This window comes from Vanessa tameamea, chromosome 25, assembly GCF_037043105.1.
Source record: "Vanessa tameamea isolate UH-Manoa-2023 chromosome 25, ilVanTame1 primary haplotype, whole genome shotgun sequence".
Taxonomy (NCBI): domain Eukaryota; kingdom Metazoa; phylum Arthropoda; class Insecta; order Lepidoptera; family Nymphalidae; genus Vanessa; species Vanessa tameamea.
In genome coordinates, this window is record NC_087333.1 from 8,497,868 (window position 1) to 8,523,372 (window position 25,505).

The 25,505-nt window shown below is 33.6% G+C and overlaps 1 protein-coding gene across 1 annotated transcript; it reads left to right on the forward strand.

Annotated features, from left to right (window-relative positions):
* The first annotated feature begins 15,405 nt into the window (after positions 1-15,405).
* LOC113392869 (protein 4.1 homolog) lies at positions 15,406-19,827 on the forward strand. The gene is made up of 7 exons (XM_064218992.1): positions 15,406-15,633; positions 16,325-16,472; positions 16,730-16,846; positions 18,143-18,323; positions 18,450-18,602; positions 19,109-19,351; positions 19,710-19,827. The coding sequence occupies exons 1-7, from the start codon at positions 15,520-15,522 to the stop codon at positions 19,825-19,827; spliced, it is 1,074 nt and encodes a 357-aa protein (XP_064075062.1). The 5' UTR covers positions 15,406-15,519.
* Positions 19,828-25,505: the final 5,678 nt, after the last annotated feature.

A 25,505-nucleotide genomic window follows, 5' to 3' on the forward strand; every position in this document is an offset into this window, starting at 1 on the left:
AATAAAATAATTAACTCGCTGGAAGCGAAAAACTGCATAAAAATAAATTTTACATCTGTTAAAATCGTCTTCAAATTATTTTATGGGGTAAAACTGCACTAATGAAAAATATTATTAATAATCATAGTAAACAATAGCAATGCATGCATTAACTACATTAGGTTTGAACTTTATTAAACATGCTACATTAGTTACCTACATTGATATCATTATACAAACGCATACGACACTTGAATATTGAATAGAATTCCATTGTAGTTCTTCAATGAATTACGAATTAACATTCCGATTTAAGTTCATAAGAAAGCTGCAACAGGTAAGAGATAGTGTATATATCCATTTCGTTCTCGCATTAATAAATTTCATGAATGCGAGCTTCATACGACACGATACCAAACAGAAAACTTGTTTCTTCACAAACAGTTTCCCGCCGGCTGACCAGGCGCGTGTCGCGTCTCTACGTTTAAAAATTTTAAAAATACGTTGGTACTACTAAATCTTTTTACAAAAAAATATAAAGTGCAGTAATAATTTTTTTTTTTTTTAACTATATTAAATTTTATATTGTTTGGTTTTAAGTGTTGGGATTGGAAGTGGCTAAGGTTGGTTTTGACATAATAATTACAGAAAAAAAAAGTGGTGTGAGAGCGGAAAGGTCGTTACCCTTCAGGCTTACGATATTTTATAGGATCTTAGCATTCATTAATTTAAATATTTTTATAACAAAACCTTTACTTTAAATATTTTTAAATTACATTGAGAAATATGAATGTTCAATTTGATACCGTTTATTTAGGATACTTATTTGTTTGTGCAACACCCTCAAAGGACGAAATATTTGTTTTACAACTTAAAAAAAAAACAACAATAAATAACGAATTAGATGTCTAGTTAATTAAATTGTTACATCTGTATTAATTATTCTGAATTACTCCATGAAACTGGTTATCAAAGTTTATAAAAACTATTTTTTTTCGTTGAATCGGGTTTTTAAGCACAGACTATTGCACAGATAAACAAATTGCATTTATTTAACATATTAAATAAATAACGTTTATGTTGGATACATTTTAAATGTAATCCTGTATTAATATGTATAAAATATAAAGATTACAATAATATTATTTATAACTTTTTATTTTCTTTAATCCGACTTCGGTCTACTTAATATTTGTCATGTTCTTCCGGCGGCAGACATTTGTGCAGGCCGGTAAACCACTCGATTATCATTTACTCTACCTCCAAACATTATTATTTTATATTGATATTCCAGTTTGAGCAAGTTTAACTACGTTAGGGACATTACGTTTTGGCCGCATTTGTTGTAGTTCCAGTGATTCGTCACTGAGATTGTTAGAAATTCTTCAGAAAGTCACAAACATTGTATCAATTGATGTTAACTTAAAGTAATGTGAGAAACTTTTGACACCGCGTTCAATAGTATAAATATAAATGTTGCCAGTTTATCGTTTGTAATGTTTGCAACTTTGTTTTTAAGGAATATTTCTGCTATTATTATTCAAACAAATACATGATAGCAACAATATTACAATAATACTTGGTGCTTTATACAGATCCGTCTGGGTAGGTACCACCCACTACTGCCTTTCTACCATCAAACAGTAATACCTACTAAGTATTTTTGTGGTTCAGTTTGAAAGGCGATTGAGCCAGTGTAACTAAGCAGGAGGGACATAACATCAGAGATTCTATAGTTGGTATAATCTATAGGCGGTGGTGACCACTTACCATGAAGTGACCCATTTGACCATCCGCCAATATGTGTCATAAAAAAACAATGCATAGTTAGCAATTTAAAATTCTTAGAAGTCTATGACGTCATTCAAGTCTTACAATGACGTTATAGGATTTTGATAATCGTTTAATAACAATAAGTAAATTTTAAAATATCCACGACAAATTAAAATGAGACACTAAATACTTAAATATAAATATTATTCTTTTCTTAATATGCAACCGAATATCAGTTTCGAACTAAATGAAACTTGAAAAGATTAAATAACAGATTTCTAAATTCAAACATTCCTTTACAATTTCCAAGATTAGAAAAAAGAAAACAAAAGATATATTTTCTTAATTCCATCGGATTTAAAAGTGGGTCTTAGTCATACGGTCTTATGTTTCTGATACCTGAATTCTGGTTTGTGGTTGCGACGTCCCTACTTGGGTCATGACTTAATTGACCCACTTGATAAAACTCGGCCTAATTGTAAACATAGGGTTCGATATCCGTCTAAAAACGAGCGTCTAAATATGCATTTACTCATTATAAATCTGTATTTTAAGTCATAAATGTTATGAACAGATACATTTAAATTCTAGTATAATAATCGCATAACGACGAGTGCAGGTGCACGTGAACCTACTTGTGATGATGATGACGTCCTGACCAATTTAGGTCACGGCGGTCAATCTCAAAGGAGACCAGCTAATGACGCAAGACATATTATAGTGCACAAGTATATACGCAAACACAGATGCACTCTCCCTCACTCACATAACCCAATCAGCACATCAGACACGACTGGAAAGAATTTCGGCGCCGGATTAATGGCTACGGATTTCTGATGCACGGGAGTGTACACACTTCTAACTCGCAGACTTCGGGCTGTTACTAAGATTTTTTCGACAGAATCGCAATAATTTTTTAGCGGGCCGACCTGTGGCTCGAACCGAGAATCTCTGGATCTGTGTTCTTATATTTAGCCACTAGACAAACGACGCAGTCAATGTACACCTTCTGGTACTTATCATTTATTCAAAAGGTTTTCTACTTTCAAAATTAAATAAAAATCTTCCAAAGATTTGGATTGTATTCAATCTTAAAGAACCGCCAAGAAAGTCAATAATTTTATTCCCTCTTTCAATATTCACTTATTATCTACAGGTACACACAGACAAATTCAGTCAGAATACCTTTTGGATAACGACGACTGGATTTAAAATCAGGCTCCAACACGACTCATTCAACAATAATTGTGAATATTAACATCATTGTAAATCTGGTTATTTAAAAGAGCAACTATGCGAGTTTCTTGCCGTTTCTTCTCGCACGATGCTGCCTTCCGAAACTGTGGTAGAATATTTCATATTGACGTTTCAAAAATGCTTTATCGTAAAAATTATTTTGATAAAATACATTAGATTTGATTTAACATGAAACTTATAACATAAGCTTTCAAATAGTAATATAGAAAATCCACGCAGCGTTTGATAACGAAATAGTACTTTGTATGTAACCCATCAGATTATCAGGAGCTCTAGTGCCCCATTATTGATTTAATCTAAACGATTCCAGCTTCAGTTTGCTTTATTAGTTAATACCAAAGGTCACGCAAAGGTCAATTGAAATCTCAAGTGGTTCAGCGTATTGGATACTCGCAATCAAAAACGCCAAGCTACTAATTAAAGTCATTAACATCTATCACTAACATTATTTGATGTTGTGCTCTGTAGATTTGATACTAGATAAATATATAGCTGGGCTAAAGCCTGCTATCATTTTAACGAAAAGGCTTGGAGCTTCCAGCACCCTGTCTACGAAAGGGTTGGTGGATACACATGTGGCAAAATAATTCTATTAAATTAAGTTCCCTTACGATGTTATCCTTCATGATTAATTAAAAGCACTTGTAAATTAAATGGTGCTTGCCCGTATTTGAACCCACTAACTTCAGTTAATATTCACATCTAATCACTAGGCCATATCGACTTGCATGAATTTACACGCGTGGAATGTGGTAGACGACCTAGTCTTGTTTACTATAAATAATTGTTTACTAACTTTATAATATGAACTTTTTAATTTATATATTTTTCTATGGCTTCAGGGAGAAACCGCATAAGTTCCGTTTCGATGGGGTTGGACATCTGATGCGTTTGCCTCTGTGTTCATTATAATATCGCCACAATTAATATTACACAATATGTTTTGTTATCTAATATTTTATACACTGTTAGTGAATAAAGTCACTAGAACGCTTGCATCTTAACCGATGATTGCTATTCGAGCTGTTTTTCTCGTACTCATTGAATAAGCGTGGTCGAATTTGCCCCAAAACTTCTCCTCAAAAGGAGAGAAAATCTTAGCTGTAAAAAATAATTTTATAAATCTGATATATTAATAAGCCGATTTTTTTCCTAGTGATAATGGGACTTTCAGGGATGGGATATTCAGAAAATTAAAGGAGTTTCTTGATTTCAATTTAGTATATTGCTCTCTAAAATATATCATCTAATTTTAGAGAGCGAAAAAAGATACTGGTCGGTTAGAGAGTGGTACTACGGCTAAAACGTAAACGAAATTAAAGTTAATTGTTTTCGAAAAACTCCAACTCTAACTGAACTAATGTAATATACATTTGATATTAAAAATTTAATTTAAAGGAGGTTTTATCATTTTGGCTCCAAATGTAGATGAGTGACTTGCAGTTTACAATGAAATTAAATAACCTAAAAAAATCCATTGGTCTAAACGCGATGTTTCGCGGGACCTCCCTAGTTGGTTCATAAATGACGGAGTTCTGAATTGACAAACATAAAAATTACACATCACAATACGAAAGAACTTATTTTTTTAAATGAGTTAAAACTTGTCTGGCAATTAAAAACAAAACTAAACAATGACAATCTTCTCAAAGCACTAAAAATTTAAAAGAGATACTAAACCGTCTCATTAACGTCAAAATGAGATAAAATTTTGGAGTCTTCATAATACATCGTTTAATATTCTCGTAAAATATTCTTTTGTTCAACTCAACTTGTCTAAAATTAAGCAACAATGGGTTATTTTAAACCAATTAGTAAACAGCTTCGTGATATTGGAGACATAAGTTACAATAACAATGGTGATCACTTAAAATCACCCTCGGAATCCGGGTCGTGGTACCCATTCCGAGGCCCTAGGGAACACTTAGGGAGAAAATAGGGACCAATTGGAGTAAAAAACGGATCAAGTACTTTGTACTTTAATTTTACACTATTATTAATATGACCAGTTACAAAAAAACATTGGAGTCCAACGAAAAAAGTCCTCATTTACTCTGTAGATATTTATGTTGGAGTATATCAATCTAAAATAGAAAAAAAATACCGTAGAAGCTAATATATCGGCATAAGCCACATTCTCGAGGAGGCGATATCTCCTTATGATTAACGGTGCCGCTCGGAATAACCGCTGTTAACTTAGAGCGATAACCCAATGATCCATATCACAATCAGCCTGTTTTATCAAATCGCTTTCTTGTTCCGCTCCAACTATATAGTTGTTCTAGTAGTAATATATCCTGGATTCAAACCTTGGTCGGTCCAGTTTTACTTGATGGTAGGGCTTTGAGCAAATCCATAACAATGAATAACATTTCTTACACTACAAATGTCTATGGACAGTGGGGACCTCTATCATGAGGTGGTCCATTTGCCTGTCCAATATTAAATCAAATCAAATCAAATCAAAAATCTTTATTCAATATAGAAGTGTTTACACTTGCTTATTGATTGTCAAAAATCTACCACCGGTTCGGAATTTAGCACCTCGGACCTGAGAAGAACCGGCGAAAGAAACTCAGCGGGATATTTTTTTTTTTTTTTTTCATTTTGCATGTACAATAATTATTATATTTTAGTTATTTGAAACAGCCTGGAGGCGATCATTTCATTCCCAAGGTGTGCAGTCAACTAAAAAGTCATTAGTGTTGTAATATCCTTTAGCACACAAACGCTCTTTAACGATTCTTTTGAATTTTATAATTGAATAATTTTGAACGTTTTCTGGGATCCTGTTGTAAAAACGTATACATTGCCCCAAAAAAGAGTTACTAACCCTGTGTAATCGGGTACTTGGAGTAACAAGTTTATTCTTGTTCCTAGTGTTAATAGAATGTACTTCACAATTTCTGGGAAAATCGTTTATGTTTTTGCGTACATACATAACATTATCAAAAACAAATTGAGAAGCGACAGTCATTATTTTAATTTCTTTAAATTTATCTCTTAACGAATCTTTTGGGCCCAGGTTATAAATTGCACGAATAGCCCTCTTCTGCAGTACAAAAATAGTATTAATGTCAGCTGCATTACCCCAGAGTAGGATGCCATACGACATTATACTGTGGAAATAACTGAAGTACACAAGGCGAGCCGTATCCACATCAGTCAAAAGTCTAATTTTTTTTACCGCATAGGCTGCAGAGCTGAGTCTATTCGCCAACTTATTTATATGGGGGCCCCATTGGAGCTTAGAGTCTATTGTCATACCAAGGAACTCTGTTGATTCTAAAACATCTAATGCTTCCCCGTTTAAGCATACACTCGTTTTGACACATCTTACATTGGGAGTAGTGAATTTAATACATTTAGTCTTTTTACTATTTAACATTAAATTATTAACACTAAACCAATTTACTATTTCAGAGAGAGTATTGTTCACATCGTCATATATTGAAAGACGTCTTTTTATTTTAAAAATTAAAGAAGTATCATCAGCAAACAATACTATCTCGAGTTTATCACCTAGGAGATGTGGCAGGTCATTTATATAAACAAGGAAGAGGAATGGTCCAAGAATTGATCCTTGAGGGACCCCCACAGTAACTGGAGACCCGGGAGATCTCTTTCCATTTACATCAACCCTCTGAATCCGATTGCTCAGATACGAAATCAGAAGACTGAGTGCAGTGTCCCTAATTCCATAATGACGTAGCTTCCTGACCAAAGTTTCGTGTTGCACGCAATCAAAGGCCTTAGATAAATCACAAAATATCCCTAAGGCATCCTGTGACTCCTCCCAGGCCCTGTAAATATTTTTAACGAGCTCAACACCAGCGTCAGTTGTCGAGCGACCCCTTGTAAATCCAAATTGTTTCTTGTGTAGCAACTTGTTATTGTTAAAATGTACTAGCATTTGATTTAGTAATAACTTTTCAAAGATCTTGCTAAGAGTTGGTAGTACAGAGATGGGCCTATAGTTGTTGGGGTCTGATGTACTACCTGACTTAAATATTGGTAATACTCTACTATGTTTCATGAGGTCAGGAAACACGCCACTAAGGACACATTTATTAAATATAGTGACAAGGTAGGGTGCGATTACATCAATTATTGAATTGACTACCTTGACAGAGATCCCCCACAGATCGGCCGTTTTCTTAATATCTAGTGATCTGAAGGAACTTATTACATCACTTACACTTACTGTATTAAATTTAAAGCTAATATTACATTTTTCCACGTGGTTTTTTAATAATGATTCAGCAACGGTAGGAGAGGAATTTAATGAGTTAGTAGTCGAAAATGGAATGTCAGCAAAAAATTTTTCAAAAACAGTTGCAACATCCCGATCTGAGGAAAATAAATTGTTGTCAATAAATAAGCTAAAGTCGGAGATGTTATTTTTGACTCTTCCAGTTTCACAATTAATAATTTTCCATGTCATTTTAATTTTATCAGGTGCGTCAATAATTTTTTTTTTTATATGCAATGATTTAGCTGTATGACATACACGTTTGAACAGTTTAGAGTAGGCACTAACATAACTGATAAATGAAAAAGACCGGTTGTATGATCTTTCACTATAAAGTTCATACAACCTCTGCCTACTCTTGTGAATTCCGACAGTCGCCCAATCATTAAATTTAAGAAAATTCCTAGAATAGACTGTCTTGGAAGTAAATGTGGCATTAAATTCTGTTTTAATTAATTTAAAAAAATTGTTATAAAGCTCATTAGAATTATCATTTAATTGTAAATATGAGAGCTTTGCCATGATATTACTTCTGAACTTCTCAATTCGATACAAATTGATTGGAACAAATGTCTGTTTTAAATCCTTAGCATTATTTTTTATTTGCGAATTAAATGAAGCCAACTGTCCACAATGATCAGAACTTAACATATTTATAATACATTTATGATTAGGTACACAGTTGGTAAATATGTTGTCAATACATGTTGCAGTGGATTCAGTGATTCTAGTTGGCTCTAAGAATAAGTTAATGAGGTTATATGAATATAATAATGATCTGAATCTAATACTTGTGCTATAGTTTTCTAATAAGTTTATGTTAAAGTCACCACAAATAAAAATATATTTACTTGATCCAGATAATTTCAATAATGCACTTTCCAATATTTTCTCAAATGCTTCATATAACCCGCTAGGAGGTCTGTATACGCATACAACAATGACATGCTCAAGCTCTGCACAGGCTATTTCAATAGTCTGCTCAATAGAAAGGCTCACAACATCCTTACGTTCTTTAAATTTTAGATTTTTGTTAATAAGTATTAATGAGCCACCACGTATAGCTTTTTTTCTACTGAACATACTAGCCATCTGGTGACCACTGAAATTAAACATAAACTGATAATTTACAAGCCAATGTTCTGTTATACATAAAATATCAATGGCATTACTGTTTATGAATAACTCAATTTCTAAATCTTTTCCAGCCATTCCTTGAATGTTTTGGTGCAATAAAATATTGTCAATTCTCAGTACAAATTTGGAGTGTGGAAGATGGTCGTGCGCCTGAACTCTATCCGGCCGTGTCCACTTTGCCGTCCCAACAGATAATTGGTATGATGTAATAGAGCTGGCATGGTGCTGTTAATCACAACGATTTTTTTTTAAATTTTTTTTTTTAAATTAATTTTTGAACAAATCATTTTTTTTTATTATATCGGTGAGCAGACGAGCAAATGGGCCACCTGATGGTAAGTCGTCACCACCGCCCATAGACAATGGCGCTGTAAGAAATATTAACCATTCCTTACATCACCAATGCGCCACCAACCTTGGAAACTAAGATGTTACGTCCCTTGTGCCTGTAATTACACTGGCTCACTCACCCAAAACACAACAATACTGAGTACTGCTGTTTGGCGGTAGAATATCTGATGAGTGGGTGGTACCTACCCAGACGGGCTTGCACAAAGCCCTTCCACCAAATGAAGGAATAAGGATTGGACTCAATACCAAATACTTTTTATTGCAATTGATAGTGTAATACTCGCCTGCCTTAGAAAGCACGTAGACATTTTTGATTTTTCGTCTTTTTGATCATGAAAGTAACAGAATTTAAAATGTACTAGCAATAATACAAATACTCAATACATACTTCTTCGCGATTAGCCTTAATCCTCAAGATTGCCCGATCTGACTATAATTCCGTCAAGAACAAATTTAAAATCGAGTGTATACGAAAACAAAAAATCTTATTAACAGGCTGTAAATATTAAACTAAACAAAATATAATATATTACAAACAAAACCTACGCTAACTAAATCAAACAAAACCTACGCTAACTAAATCAAACAAAACCTACGCTAACTAAATCAAACAAACTCAACGGGCGATATCTCATCGAAACGATCGTAAATTCAAAAATAACGAAGTACTTCCATCAATTTTACAGTTTAAATAAGACCTTTGGCAAATTCTTGGCAAGAATCTGGCAGTGAATCTCGTTTTGACAATAAAATTGAATCGATACGTTTACTGGTTAACTTTACGATCTTTATAACAACATATTGAAATAGAATAAACGACTGTGAGCCATGAACAGCTGTTGTTGGAATGATTTTATTCGCAGTAGGTATTATAGAATAGAATAATATTTTATTCTTAGATACACCACAATACAAGGAGTATTATATAATATTAAAACACATATAAAAGTTAATACTTTTATAAAGTAAAACCTTAATAAATTTCTCGCTACCTTTCCCCGCGGTCATGATTTGTACAGCAACTTTTTTTTTATTTGTGTTTTTTTTATAGTTAAGGACTTAATAGTAATAATTCTTATATCAATAGATATATTTACAAGAAAACTAATTGTTAATAAAAATAAAACTAAACATATTGAAATTTAAATGTGACCATTTCGGAATAGACCTCTTTCAAACAAAAATATAATTTTGCAAAACCGTCTAAATATGACGGAGAAATAGCCGTCATACTATGCATAGATAAAAAAAGTATTAACCTCCTCCTTTACTCAAAGACTGTTAAAAACGAAATGAAACAAAACAACAACAAACATAAGCTGTGAACTGTACAATGGTGCGATTTCAAAACGGTATACCACTAAATTTTGGTCAAGATTACGACCCGAACGCTCATTTTCAGTGGTACCAGTATGACTCATAATATAATAATGATTTCTTATATACAAAATTCGTGTAATGAACTCCTTTAAAGTGCCATTTATAGCCCGTTTAAAATACATACGGTTTAAGCGGTACGAACATACATATATATCATCCTATACTTCTCGCACGCAAAGTAACTGGTAGAATTAATTCTAACTAGCATTATATGTGATAATGAGTTTGTTTGTTACGCTTTCTCGTCGTACCTACTACACTGATCGTCATTACATTTAGCATACCCGTTGGTAGCTACAGAAAACACCTGCCAAATAAATTAGTAGACGTTAGGTTCTCTCTACCCCGAAAACTCCTCTAGCTTGGAGGCCCACAAAGGTGGGACAACCACCGGGGGTCACGGTAGCTTTCGAAAGTAATCCCGTGACGCCTCCTGTAGAGAGGGAGTGCGTACCGCTAGTTTTTAGTGGGTATTCCCGTGAACTAAGGCGCACCAAACGTTCTCAGCACCGACACAACCACCGGTAAGAGCGTTTTTCCAGCGAGAAAAATGTCTTACCGACGGATTAATTTTTAAAAAGAATAGAATAATAACTATCTGAATTTATAATCCGAATCAACAATAAAATTAATTACTTATATTAATAATTTTATCATTAACAAAAACCAATGACAAATGTTCGAAAATTACTCCGAAATAGTATCTGAGCACCCAAATTTCGCGCCAAAAAGTTAACCGAAGACCCTGTGACTTTATTTTTACGTTCTTTATTTTTTTTAATCTGTAACGCTCCAAGGTATTGGTGTATTAGGCGGTATGACTAGTAATCATTTATTTTATCCAGTATTTCAAACAAAGAGAAACTAAATGAAACTAAATACTAATTTGGTTATCATACTAATTTGCACTCTGGTCGACCAGTAAATGCTTCGTATCTAAAATCTAGATGAAATGTTCTTTACCACTTCTCTAAACGAATTCTGTGTGTGAACTATGAGTATGCATCGGTTTTGGGCAAACGCCAAATCTTAAAGTGCTCAATAACAATAGCTTTACGACTAGACACTTCTGTAAACAAACACTGTATGTTTGTTTGAACGTTATTAAATTAGTTTATGAGAACTTCAATTATTTTCAAGGATGCTTCGATACGTAGTCAGTTCACAATAACAGTTTTAAGTGTTGTTTATGTGAGCTGAGATCGTCCATAATCAAAAAACTGTATGTGTCGGACGAAATTTTGCAACATGCTTAACTCAATTTAGAACTTAGCATATCTAAATGAGGAACCCAGCTTTAAAATTGACAACTGTGTTACTAACAGCTTTGTATATCAATTAGTGTAAGACGACCTCCGTGGTCGAGTAGTGTGTACACCGGTTTTCATGGGTACGTCACTCCGAGGTCCTGGTTTCGATTCCCGGTCGAGTCGATGTAGAAAAAGTTCATTATTTTTCTATGTTGTCTTGGGTCTGGGTGTTTGTGGTACCGTCGTTACTTCTGACTTTCCATAACACAAGTGCTTTAGCTACTTACATTGGGATCAGAGTAATGTGTGTGATCAAAGACAATGAGATTTAGATATAGACAATTTTATTACTTTTTAATCATTTGATACATTCCAAACACTAACTAATTAACCAAAGCAAGCTTTTGCTTAGTATATACAGTAAATTTTCAAAATATATTCAATGTTCACTATAAATATAAGATTGCAACCTGTAAATGGCAACTCCTGATAAGCCTTGCATAAACCATACGTCATATTTTTTAAACAAAATAAAAGCAATAACCAAAATCTGGTGCAAAACTAAAAGCTTGTGCTTGGAGTGACGACGACAATATCCCCTGATGGATTAAAAAAAAATCGATGTGAAGTTTTCAAAAACCTACTTAAATAATCTTTAAAATTCCGACATTTAATTCGAAGTTTTTGGATTTCTTCCAGTGCTAAACTTGGTAGCCAAGGTTGCTCGTCTCTACATTCATGGCACCTGTGCACTGCGTTCCGCCATTTACGGTGGATCTTAACCACGATACGTTATAGCTAGTCATTGATAACCAATGCCAAATTTATATGCAAAAACTATTCGTCTGGAATAACTACAAAGCATAGTATTGCGTTGCATCAGAACTCGTTAAATACGCAAATAACTTATATAAAGTCTGCTAAAATACATAATATGGAGCCGAGATGACCCAGTGGTTGTTAGAACACGTGCGTAATAACTGATGATTGCGGGTTTATATCCAGGCAAGCACCACTAAATTTCCAGGTGCTTAATTTGTGTTTATAATTTAACATGCTCAGCGGTGAAGTAAAACATCGCGAGGAAACCTTAAAACGAAATTCTGATACATGTGTAATCCTCCAATCCGCATTGGAGCAGCGTGGTAATAAGCTCGAACTGTTCTCCTCGAAGGGACATTATAATACATACGCTATAACGCCAAGTTTCCGACTCCGCAAAGTCAATAAATCATTCTTGAATCTGTTTTTATTTTACAAAAGAGAGCAATCCAATCTATTTATAATCTTGGAGCTAGAGACTCTCTTCGGGATGTTTTTCACAAAGTAGGAATACTCACTGTTACGTCACAATATATTTACAACAATATTATGTATATTCACAGTAGCATTGATCACTTTGATAAAATCAGTGATAATCATTGTATGTGCACAAGAAGTAAGGATAAGCTTAAAACGCGAAGTTTCCGACTCCGCAAAGTCAATAAATCATTCTTGGGGCAAGGTATCCGCTTCTATAATAAAATTCGGCAGACATTTTAAACTTTGCCGTTTCATAAATTTAAATCATTTGAAAGAAGTACATTGGTAAAGAAGGCATATTATTCGAAACAACATATTGATATAGATGATAAAAAAGCGTGGAGTTAATGCTTGCTTTGCTAATATATAATTGTATTTAACCAACATGACTGTATTTTTAAATGTTGAAAAAGAGTAACTACTGAGAATCTCGCCTATTCTTCTCGGTAGAATCTACATTCCGAACCGGTGGTAGCTTTACTTAAAGTAGTTTGTTAAATGAAGATTCAAAAGTGCTTGTAAAAGCCTACTTAAATAAAGTATATTTTGATTTTGATTTTTGACTTTATTATATATATATAGAAGTAAAACTAAGTTAACAACATGCGGTCCCTTATGCAACTTAAAAAGCTCTCAAGTTTCACTACAAAAATTTCAACACAGTTATAATCATGCGGCTTGTGTCAAACATTTGCACGAACATTGGCGCCAACTATGATTGTTAGCGTCATTTTATCATTTACTAGCGTCTGCCCGCAGCTTCACTCGCGTGTAGGGGAAGGTTTGAGGTATCCCATTTCGGAATTTCGTTGTAGTCGATTGAGCAGTTGTAGCGTGAAAGGGTAACAAGTTAACGAACTCACTTTCGTATTTGTAATATTTTGTAATTATATTTCAAGTTATGAACTTGAAGGATTAAGTTTATTTTTCCTAGCTAGCCCGTCTGGGTAGGTAGCACCCACTCATCAGATATTATACCGCTAAACACCAGCACCCAGTATTGTTGATTTCCGGTTTGAGGGGTGAGTGAGCCAGTGTAACTACAAGCAGAAGGGACATAACATCTTAGTACCCAAGGTTGGTGGCGCATTGGCAATGTAAGGAATGGTTAATATTTCTTATAGCGCTATTGTCTATGGGCGATGGTCACCACTTAACATCAGGTTGCCCATTTACTCGTCCGCCAACCTATATCAGATGAATGAGGTCTATTGAGGCTTTCACAACATCATGAACATTAGTAATTAATAAGTATCTCATTGCACGTGACCTAATTCGAATGACATAAATTGTTGGAAACATAAGGCCGTGTATATAAACCGCATAACACGAATCGAGTTGCACATTTTTGATATCATATGAACTGATTACTACTTACAGTCCAGCTTCTAACCAAAGGTTTACTAGATCCAGTAGTCCATATATTCGTCTTTTTTATTCAAAATAGATAGGCAAACTGGCTTATAGGCAACCTGTGGTCATCACTTCCCATAGACAATATTGTCAATGCGCCTCCAACATTGGGTCCAAAGATGTTATGTCCCTTGTGCTAAGTTACCCTGTTAAACCGGATCATAACATACTAAGTATTTCTGTTTGGCGGTGGAAATTATCTTACAAGACTGAACCCATTAGAAGTAGCTAAAGTTTAAAATATAAAATAAAAGCAACGTGATCATGTCTTCATTGAAGCATGTCCAAATTATTCGTTGACGCGTGACTTGGAAATTTCTTAGCCATGAGCTGGGGTCAATACTCGGAAATACTTTCTTTGTAATCTATTTTAAAATATCCATGTAGCCCTGATTAAGCTCTTTTTTAACCACTTTTTGCCCATAAAACGCATGGGCCCATAATACTGACCCGGCTGAACACGATAGCTTAGAACTGTATAAAACAAAATTGTTGTTTGCAATGTATATTACTTCATTTCTTTAACTAGTCGTGAGCAATCATAGAAATTAATAAATTACTGAAGGATTTTTTTTTATGATATATGTAGGCAGAGGGATAAATGAGCACCTGATGGTTATTGCTCACCACAACCTATAGACATTGGCGCTGTAAAAACATTAACCATTCCTTTAATGCAACAACATCATCATCATCTCCCAAGATGATATACCATGACGTTATGACTCGTTAACTCAACCGAACCAACACAACAATACTAAGTATTTCTTGCTTGACTCGAAAATATGTGCTGATTGGGTGGTAGACTTGCATGCTGACAAAAACGTACCACCAAGTGAATTCAGTTAAAAAAGTAAATGATTTTGTCGCATAAAAGCCATCAAATTAAATGTCTACCGTAAAGGTGGAACAAGTGTACTGCTTTACTACCGTCGATTTAGAAAAAAAAACATGTTCTTTCCTAGATTTTTTCTTTGCAATGACTATTTTTTATGCAATGTCTACTTGCTAGATTGTGACAGCATGAAATTTACATATTTTCAGCGATAAAAAAATTACCCTACCCATTTCGTCTCTAACTTATAATCTCCGAGAACCGCTTGCGCATACACGTGCAAATATAAATAAATAAATATTGGACAACATCACATACATTAATCTGATCCCAATGTAAGTAGATAAAGCACTTGTGTTATGGAAAATAAGAAGTAACGAAGGTACCACATACACCCAGACCCAAGACAACATAGAAAACTAATGAACTTTTTCTACATCGACTCGGCCGGGAATCGAACTCGGGACCTCGGAGCAGCGTACCCATGAAAACCGGTGTACACACAACTCGACCACGGATGTCATCAAATATGTATTGGACTGGCTAGTCTAGCCAGAACAGTGATGTTTGTTTTTGTTTAAGTTGACATAATGCGAGAGAGCCTAAGACGGCTGGCCTCTGACGACGCAATGGCTCCACGATCGTGTTCCGGAAGGGTCAGAGTCGAGCTGCTCACTGGCGATCATATCACCATTGATGTTGCTGTAAGTACATGCCAATTTTTTTTTATGGTTTTGTTAGGTGGACGAGCAAATGGGTCATCTGATGGCAAGTGGTCACCACCGCCCATAGACAAAGGCGCTGTAAGAAATATTAACAATTCCTTACATCACCAATGCGCCACCAACCTTGGGAACTAAGATGTTACAAGGGACCTTGTACATGTAGTTACACTGGCTCACTCACCCTTCAAACCGGAATACAACAATACTGAGTACTACTGTTTGGCGGTAGAATATCTGATGAGTGGATGGTACCTACCCAGACGGGCTTGCACATAGTTCCATTTAACTTACATAAACCATCCCATCCCTAGGCGTTAAAAGACTTTATTAAGGTTCTATTAAATACTAACTATTAAAGTTAGTAAGAGAATTTGTGTTAGAAGTGAAATTATGGGTATTGTCCAATTAGCTCTTTTATATTCGATAAACTAATTTCATTTCAGATGTTTAGGGATTACTATCTATCCATTTCAAATCTTATTTAATCTTAGAAGTAGATTATTTACATTCTTAACACATTTGAAGAGATTAAATGATAATAAATTAAGAATCTGAGTCAAATTTTTAAAATTTCATACTCGAAATAATTTCAAATTTTCGAAAAAAGATCGAGACAGATTTTCTTTTAGAATGAATTAAATGTACTTATTTCTATGTTTATCGATTTCAGAGAAAAGCCAGCGGAGGTGATCTCCTGGATGCAATTTGTGATGATCTAGATATACTAGAGAAAGATTACTTTGGACTACTACACGTTCACCGAAGTGATCCTCGAGTCTGGGTAGACTTGAAAAGGAGGCTCTCCAAGACCTTTAGAAGTGAGAACAATTTCATAAAACAAGATGTATTGTTTGTAAAGTAAGAGCAGTAGCTGCGTGTCCTCCACATCAGTGGCTGCTCAAGATTTTTTAGCTTATTTTTTTAGCTCCATTGCGGATTGATGAATAGACATCTAAAATAAATAAATAGAGTCACTTGTTTTATAAAAATAACTATTTTGTTTATGAACCGTTTTTATGTTTAATTTTTATTGGGTCCAATGCATCCATGTTATTAGATCATATTTATGTTATAGATGAGCCTTGGGAGGTGAAGATGGCGGTAAAGTTCTACCCCCCAGAACCCTCAGAGTTAAATGATGAGGCTTCCAGATACCAGCTCGGGCTCGCAATTAGGAGAGATCTTATAGAATGTGGGTAATAATCTGGCACATGAGCCAACCGATACGAATCAAATCAAATCAAATCAAAATATACTTTATTCAAGTAGGCTTTTACAAGCACTTTTGAATCGTCATTTAACAAACTATTTAAAGTAAAGCTACCACCGGTTCGGAATGTAGATTCTACCGAGAAGAACCGGCAAGAAACTCAGTAGTTACTCTTTTTCAACATCTAAAAATACAGTCATGTGAGTTAAATACAATTATATATGTATGTCATGTCTCCTGCCTGGAAGTCAACAAGCATTAACTCCAAGCTTTTTTATCATCAATATAATCTTGTATCGAATAATATGCCTTCTTTACCAATGTACTTTTTACAATTGACTTGAATCTATGAAACGGCAAAGTTAAAAATGTCTGCGGAATTTAATTATAGAAGCGGATACCTTGCCCCAAGAATGATTTATTGACTTTACGGAGTCGGAAACTTCGCGTTCTAAGCTTATCCTTACTTATTGTGCACATACAATGAATATAACTGATTTTATCAAAGTGATCAATGCTACTGTGAATATACATAATATTGTTGTAAATATATTATGACGCTGTTGCGTGAGTATTCCTACTTTGTGAAAAACATTCCGAAGAGAGTCTCTAGCATCTACATTATAAATAGATTGGATTGCTCTCTTTTGTAAAATAAAAACAGATTAAATATCTGCAGCATTACCCCAAAGTAATATGCCATATGACATATGGTTAATGCTCCAACCACGGGAACTGAGATGGTAAAATGTCTCTTGAATTTGTAATTATACTGACTCACGCGTACTTCAACATGTAAGGAATACGAATCAGTTCTATTTCATGCGTCAATAATCAATAAGTGGGTGGTGTGAAACCTAAAGGGAGCCCAAAAACCTTCCTAGCAAGTTAATTGTGTACCAAATACAAAAAAAAATAATATAACATAAGTAAATCGCATTTATTAATAAATAAACACATGAAATTACTTGAAATTCCTTTATTCCATAAAGAAGCATTACACTTATTGATTGTCAAACTAAACACTACCAAAAGTTCGGAAAATAAAATACCCCGAACTGAGAACCGGCGAAAGTAACTCAGCGGACCTTTTTTTTGTAAATTTGTAATAACTAGAGGCGACCTTTTCATTCCGAAGGTGTCCTATCAACCTTGATCTCAATAATTGTATAATAAATTTTCGCACTTTTTATGAAATGACCCGTGATTTGGATTGCGCAAATCAGTTTGCGCAAGTAGACAACTTGAGCTTGAAATCAAATATCATCCTATTTCCAGGTCGTCTCAATTGTTCGACGATCACATACGCTCTGCTCGCCTCATACGTGCTCCAAGCTGAACTGGGGGACAGAGAGGGGAGGGTAAATGTCGCGGTGCTCACAGAACACCGCGCTGTTCCTCTGCAAGTAATCACACCAGATTTAGAGGATAAAATTGATGAACTGTATAGAAAACACAAGTATGTACTGAGTACTTTTATTTTTGTTAGAGAAAAATAACATGAGCTTAGGAGAACCTTGTATTTATACAGAAATAAATTCTAAGTTTTAGTAACAATTAAATAATCTATTATTTCTAATTGCAGAGGTCAAACTCCAGCTCAAGCAGAGTTGAACTATCTTGAGAACGCAAAAAAACTGGCCATGTACGGAGTTGAGCTGCATAGTGTGAAGGATTCAGAGGATGTGGAGATCGAACTCGCTGTCTGCGCGGCTGGAATCTCCGTGTTGAGAGATGGGTGAGATTCTATAATCTTATTTATGATAACCACACGCACACGTTACAGAAGTATGACTCTAAGTTTGTCAGAAACAATTAATTTAGAAACATTACAATCTTTACTATTTAACTGAAAACAAATAAGTAGTTGAAATTGTATTTTCTAAGCTGTTTCATAAAACAAAATAATGTTATTCTTTTAAGTAGATTTTAATACGTTTTTAGTAAAATTAAACTTTAATTAATTTGTTTAACCTTAACCTATTCATGTTTAAAAAAATGATTATGGTCAGATGTTTTTATTTTTAAAATTAAATTCAATTATTGCACTTTATTTTATGTATAACGTTAGATCTTGTTTATTTCATGTTATTTTAATATGTAATCATGGCTGGTGTTCTGTTTCTTTTATGATTAGCAAATTATTAATACTCTATTAATATGTGCAGTAAGCTTCCCTCTATAATAAGTTAAATTATAAAAACAAAACGATATCATAAAAAAATAAAAACAAATTTTCCCCAGTTTGGTGATGAACCGGTTCCCCTGGGCGAAGATACTCAAGATCAGCTACAATAAACGCACATACACGTTGAGATTGAGGTCCAGCGAGTTCGACGAGTTCGAAACTCACGTCAGCTTCAAGTTGGCTTCGACTCGCTCCAGTAAACGACTCTGGAGATGCAGCGTTGAGCATCACATGTTCTTCAGGTACACAACTCCATTCGAACGAGCTATCAAATCAAAGAATCCAAGTCCAGTTCCAATGCTAAACGAACAACTTGACACTACACTACACAAATTCTTTACAAATCTTACAAAGATCGTAGAATTTGTTTTTGGAATTTATCTAATTTCCCTAACGATTAAGAAAACGTCGCGAATAATAACTCCATGTTTTATTGATACGGATTATGAATTTGGTCACTTGAAAGATTAACTACGCAGGTCTCTTGCCGTTTCTTCCCGCTGAAGCTTTTGGAGGTCGTTTTCCGAAACGGTGGTAGTCGAAATATTGACGATTTAAAAATGTTTCCTTATAAAGCTTACTTTAACAAAATACATTAATTTTGTGCTCTGCTATACCTGGAAGTTGAGGTGTTTTGATTCATAAACGTCCCACCAGACGCGCGACGCCGGTGCCGGTGGAGCGCGTGTCGGGCTGGCCGCGGCTGGGCGCGCGCCGCGTGTCGTGCCGCCGCACGCTGCGCCAGCTGCGCGAGCCCACGCTTTGTGTGAAATAACATTTTCGCACCACTTTTTCGTATCACTCGAGGCATACCACAGCGAAAAGTATCCGCGTAAGCGTGCAAAAACTTTAGCTTACGTGATAAGCGCCTGTCGGTCTATATGGGGCAATGATGTTAGATTACGAACATGTGGATAGCATACTCGTGAATATGTGCAAACACTTGGACACGAAGAATATTATAAACTTTAAACTTTTTAAATACTATATTCAAGCAGGACTTGACCAGAATTAGACTAGATTTTTTAGACTGCCATATTATAAATAAATAAATGTAATATCGGTTCTATATAAAGGTAAAATAAAATAGTTCTGATATAATTATACTTAAAAACCGTAGGATAAAGTCAGTGCTAATTTACTCTTACATACTTATATTAATAAAAAAGTATTCAAATAGTATATTAGTCATTCGTAGAGATTTTGAAATTAATTTTCATAATTTAAGATTAATATGTGCAAGCTGTAGAAAGCTTTAATATTATTGTAAAGCCAAGTGCGTTATTTTTCAAGATTTATAAAAAACAACCCTGTATAACAATATGTAGAATAAAAAATAAAATTATTGCTTGAAGTCAAAGTAAAACGTCAAATCCGAAAAAACACCAAAAAGACGTTAAAAGCAACACAGATTATATAACAGTTGCGACTTCAAATTAGTTTCAGTTTAAGCCACCAGATGCCGTGTATTTACATTAGTTGACTTTTTTTTTTTAAATAATTAAATAAAAAGTTGCATACATACTTTGTTTATTAAGGTTTTCTATAAATAAATTAAATGGTAATAGTAAATATTATAATATTTATATTTTATACGTTTAGTATATTTCAGAGTGACTGCCTCCTTAGTGGAAAGTGGCAGATCCCGAGGTCAAATCCCAGGTTGGACCGATAAAAAAGTTATTGGGTTTTGGGTCAGAAACAGCCCAGTGTCCGGAAGTTGGAAATGTATACCATGCATCGGAAAGCACGCAAAGCCTTTGGCCCGGCGCCTGAAATCTTTCCGGTGTCGGATTAGCCGTCACACCTAAGGTTGCCAGGTCGCCAAACCTAAAAGCCGAACAGACCAGCTAGTTTGGCCGGAAATTTGAGTAAAAAGGCTGGAATATTTTGTGTCTCAGTTCAGTATCATTAAAAGATATGGTAAAAAAATCGTATGTACGACTTTATCCGGACGCCTGGCAACCCTAGTCACACCGGACTATGAGATTGAGGGAACAGACAGTACACCTATATTTCCTGTTTGTTTGTTTTTTTGTCCTGCGTAGTTGGCTGGTCTGAGGTCTCCCTTGCGATTGCCCGTGGACGAGATCAGTCAACAGCAACATATAGGTCGCACAATATCCGGCCGCCGTTTTTCACCTATATTATATTTTAGTTATATTATTTTATGAATAATTACCGTATATTATTCTTAACAACATAAATCCCTTGTAATTCATCAGCCAGTCCAGCTGTTCAATGTATTCAGTAAGATTCAATGTTGTTTACACCTTTAAAGACGTATCACTTTGTATGTTACCCAAGTCAGATATTAATTTTAAGTGCTTAGTGATAAGTAGATGGTGTAACTTTTCCAATAAATAAATAAATAAATAAATAAATAAATAAATAAATAAATAAATAAATAAATAAATAAATAAATAAATAAATAAATAAATAAATAAATAAATAAATAAATAAATAAATAAATAAATAAATATTGCATTCTTTAAGCAAAATAATTGACTGTCACCGTCACACTGACAGAGCAACGTTATAGTTTAAATTACAAAAGTCAAATACATGCAACTCCCCATACAAAATAATAATAAAGGCTTATTGATAAGCAGTATGGAATCCGTTAACCTTATTGTTTGAAAGTCCAATTATTTCCACAATTCATTTACAAATGGAATGAATGATTTTGTTAATATATTTCAATATATTCATTAAAATGGTGATAATTTAACAGAAATGAACTATAATAATATAATAATTAGCGTATTAAAACTTATTCGATTACAATATTTATATAAAAACTTTTTTGTCGTAAATACGTTCCATTTTTGTCGTGAGCAAAACGCGCTTTTATCGATTTATTTAAATGTTAGTTTGTTGTGAAAATAATTTTAAATATTATCTATGACACATATTATTTGTTTAAAAATGTTTATTTACTATTTTATTATTAATACTTGTATTAGTTTAATCAAAATAAGTGCCATTACTGTTATATAATTATATATATAATCAATTAATATAATTGTATGTGATTATATTAATTACATTACAGATAAGTTATGTAGTTAATAATAAATGATAAGTATTATTATACACATTCTTGTATTAAAATTAAAAACCTCGTTCAAATCTTAAATAAGATATAAGTAAAGTTACTACCGGTTCAAAATATTTCTATTGAGAACTATGATAATGAAAATTCAAGATTTGCAGATTTAATATAATCTCTATGTTTAACTAAATATTTATAAAAAAACATATTATGCAAGTGTAGTTACTATACGAAAGAACCAAAAAATGTCTAGAAATTTTAATAATGTTTTCAAAGTAACTTGTTAATTGATGTGTAATTTTTTGCTTTGTTAATCTCTTAGCAAAAAAAAAGTAACTTTATTTTGTTTCTAAGAGATTAAAAGTTGGAATTTCATTACAGTTTTTGTCAGTTTTTTTTTATTATATAAATTACATAAATAAATCTAGTATCGATACCAAAACGGATTTATCCTAAGCATGTATTACAGGTATAGAATGTTCACAATATTACCTCATTAAAAAATTGTAATAGTATGTGCATGACGAAAAAAGAATTAAATAAATGAACATATTATTTTTGTTTTATTTAAAATGCATTCAACACTGACGCACTCAGATTAATAATAAATGAGAACCTCGATATAATTAAGCAGTAAAAAAATGTTTTATTGTTAAACTATTCGAATAATAAAAATTTCTCAAGTTTTATCGCCTAATGCATCAACACCTTGTAGCATAATATTAAAAAAAAAAATCGCGCGCCTGTCAGAGACAGAGGCTTGGATAAACGTTTTGGCGCGAAAATTGGGTGTCTCGAATATAATATTTCCGAATAAATTTTAGTTGGTTTTTGTTATTAATTTAAAGTAATTAATGTTACATTTGATTGTTATTATAAAGTCAGATAGTTATTAGTCTATTATTTTTAAAAAAGTCATTTTAATTTATAATCAGTTAGACAAGTAGTCAAGTACATATTGAATTCATGTCAAACAAATTATTACAAGCATTAATATACTTTATTAATATTTTTTACATTAACAGCCTCTAAATTTCCCACTGCTGAGCTAAGGCCTCCTCTCCCTTTGAAGAGAAGGTTTAATAAAATATGTATTTATTTATCTAAAAACCAAAATATATTATTAAACATCCAGTTTTATATAAATAAATTCATTCCGTAGTCTGAGTGAAATAAAAAAAAGAAAATATATTATATGAATGAAATAGATACTATTGCAAAATTGCATTTGATTTACAGTAAAAAAAAAACAGAACATAAGTCAATTGTAAAGTGAACGGAACGATAAAAAAAAAACTTGTAACTGTCTCTGAATCATAATTTGACAAAAAACTTCCGGGGCCTGTTCTAAGTAGTACATGATCGAAGTAAATGTTTCCGCATGCTCAACAATGTCCTGAAGTAAGGGGGTTTTTATATTAATTCTAAGAATTTGTCATATGGCAACCTTTTTATATCATTAACAAATATAAATACAGAATAATGATCTGCTTAATGCCGTATTTTGGCACTTTTTTTTCATAAATTCTTAGACTCAGTTGATTCTTACAATGAGTTAATATCCATTTAATATATTTATCTATATAATAAGTCAAGGACTAAACCAAACGGGTTTATTTTAAGACAAATACACATACGTACATTAATGGTTAAATGATATACTTCAATTTTTTTTTTTTTATATATACAAATATAATAACATTAACAACTTTACACAAAATCGCCAAACTGCTGAACAGTTTGTTGGCGAAAGAGACGCTCTTACTTAACGTCATACATACATACATTTTTATATACTTTTTATACATAGTTTTTTTTTTTTAACTTGCTACGATTACGACTTGTTAATTAACTCGCTACGATATGAAAATAGTATATTTGTCTTGTTATTTGAAGTTATTTCGGGAAAGACATTTCCTTACGATAATAATTAATTTAAAACTAAGACGCACACACGCAGTAAATATAACTTCATTTGAAATATCCTATAATCCTTTTTGGACTGGCAAATGTGCCATCTGATCGTAAGTGGCACCACCGCATATAGACAAGGTCGCTTTTAGAAATATCAATCATACCTCACATCGCCAATGTGCCACCAACCACGGAAATTAAGATGCTACGTCCCTTGTCCCTGTAGGGCTCAATCAGCCGGAATCGGAACACAACAATACTAAGCATTACATATTTGACCGTTGAATATCTGATGAGTGGGTGGTACCCAATTTTTTTGTTTTATGTGGCAAAAGAGCAGTAGGCTCACCTGATGGCAAGTCACTACTACCGCCCATGTAGGTACATCTGCAGGTGCTTTGCCCGCCTTTGAGAAGATCTCTAGGTGCTGGCAGTTAATAATGGACTCCATTATCTTGGAGAACAAGGAGGTGGTGGATATAGGCCTATTATTGGATGTATCTGAGTCTTTGCCTTGGGGTTGCCTTTTTTAGGGATTGGATGCACCGAAGCCTAATGCATAAGGTTGTTGAAAAAGACGCGTTAAAACCGGTGGCAACTTGGGAGCACATATTCGTAGCACGATCGGAGGGCTGACGTTCCTCTGTTATTCAGAGTCAACTTGGGCGCGACGAGAGAGCCTAAAAGATAAACTTTCTCGTCCGTCAATGCGCTGGTATTTACAGCACGAGACGCCGGTGCGTTAGCCCATGTTTGGTAGCGAGAGCTTTCGGCTCAATTGAAAACAGATACAATTAAAACATCAAGAAAACACAATAAAATGTTTTTGAACTATTAATATATATTATCTGTTCATGTAATTCGACATAAAACAGATATTATCTGTTATTCTAATTCGATTTAGTTTTATTTTCTAGATAGCCGTAACGAGGTTAACCTAGTTCAGTATCAATTGAAAATTTGTCTGTAAAATGCTGATATTAGTAGTAGATGGACAAGGTGTACCATTACATAGAACACGTTTACATTCAATGGCAGGAGATTATAGATAAACAAACCTTATGATTAGAATCTAACCTAATTTTTATGTTATATGATTTTTGGAACGAAGTTCTTTTAAACGACTTACAATAGAGTGACCTAGCAGAAATCTTCACGTAAAGTAAAAGCGTTTTATAAGAAAGGTGACCTCTCCCTCTTTTTCTCTCTGTCTCTGTCTTTTGTATACGGTTTAAATTGTTTTATTTTAACATATATTTTGTTACTTTTTTAATTCATCTCGGATTTTTTTATAATAATTTTATCAATTTCTTATAATTAAATTATTCTCTAAAGCTGTTGATTTATTTATATTTGGTAATTCTGTCTTCCTAAAATACCCGACTTATTGTTAAACTTAAACTCGAATGAGAACAAAGCGACATAAAATATTTTATTGACCCGAAAAATGAACATGAAACTCAACCAACGATGTTGATAAAAAA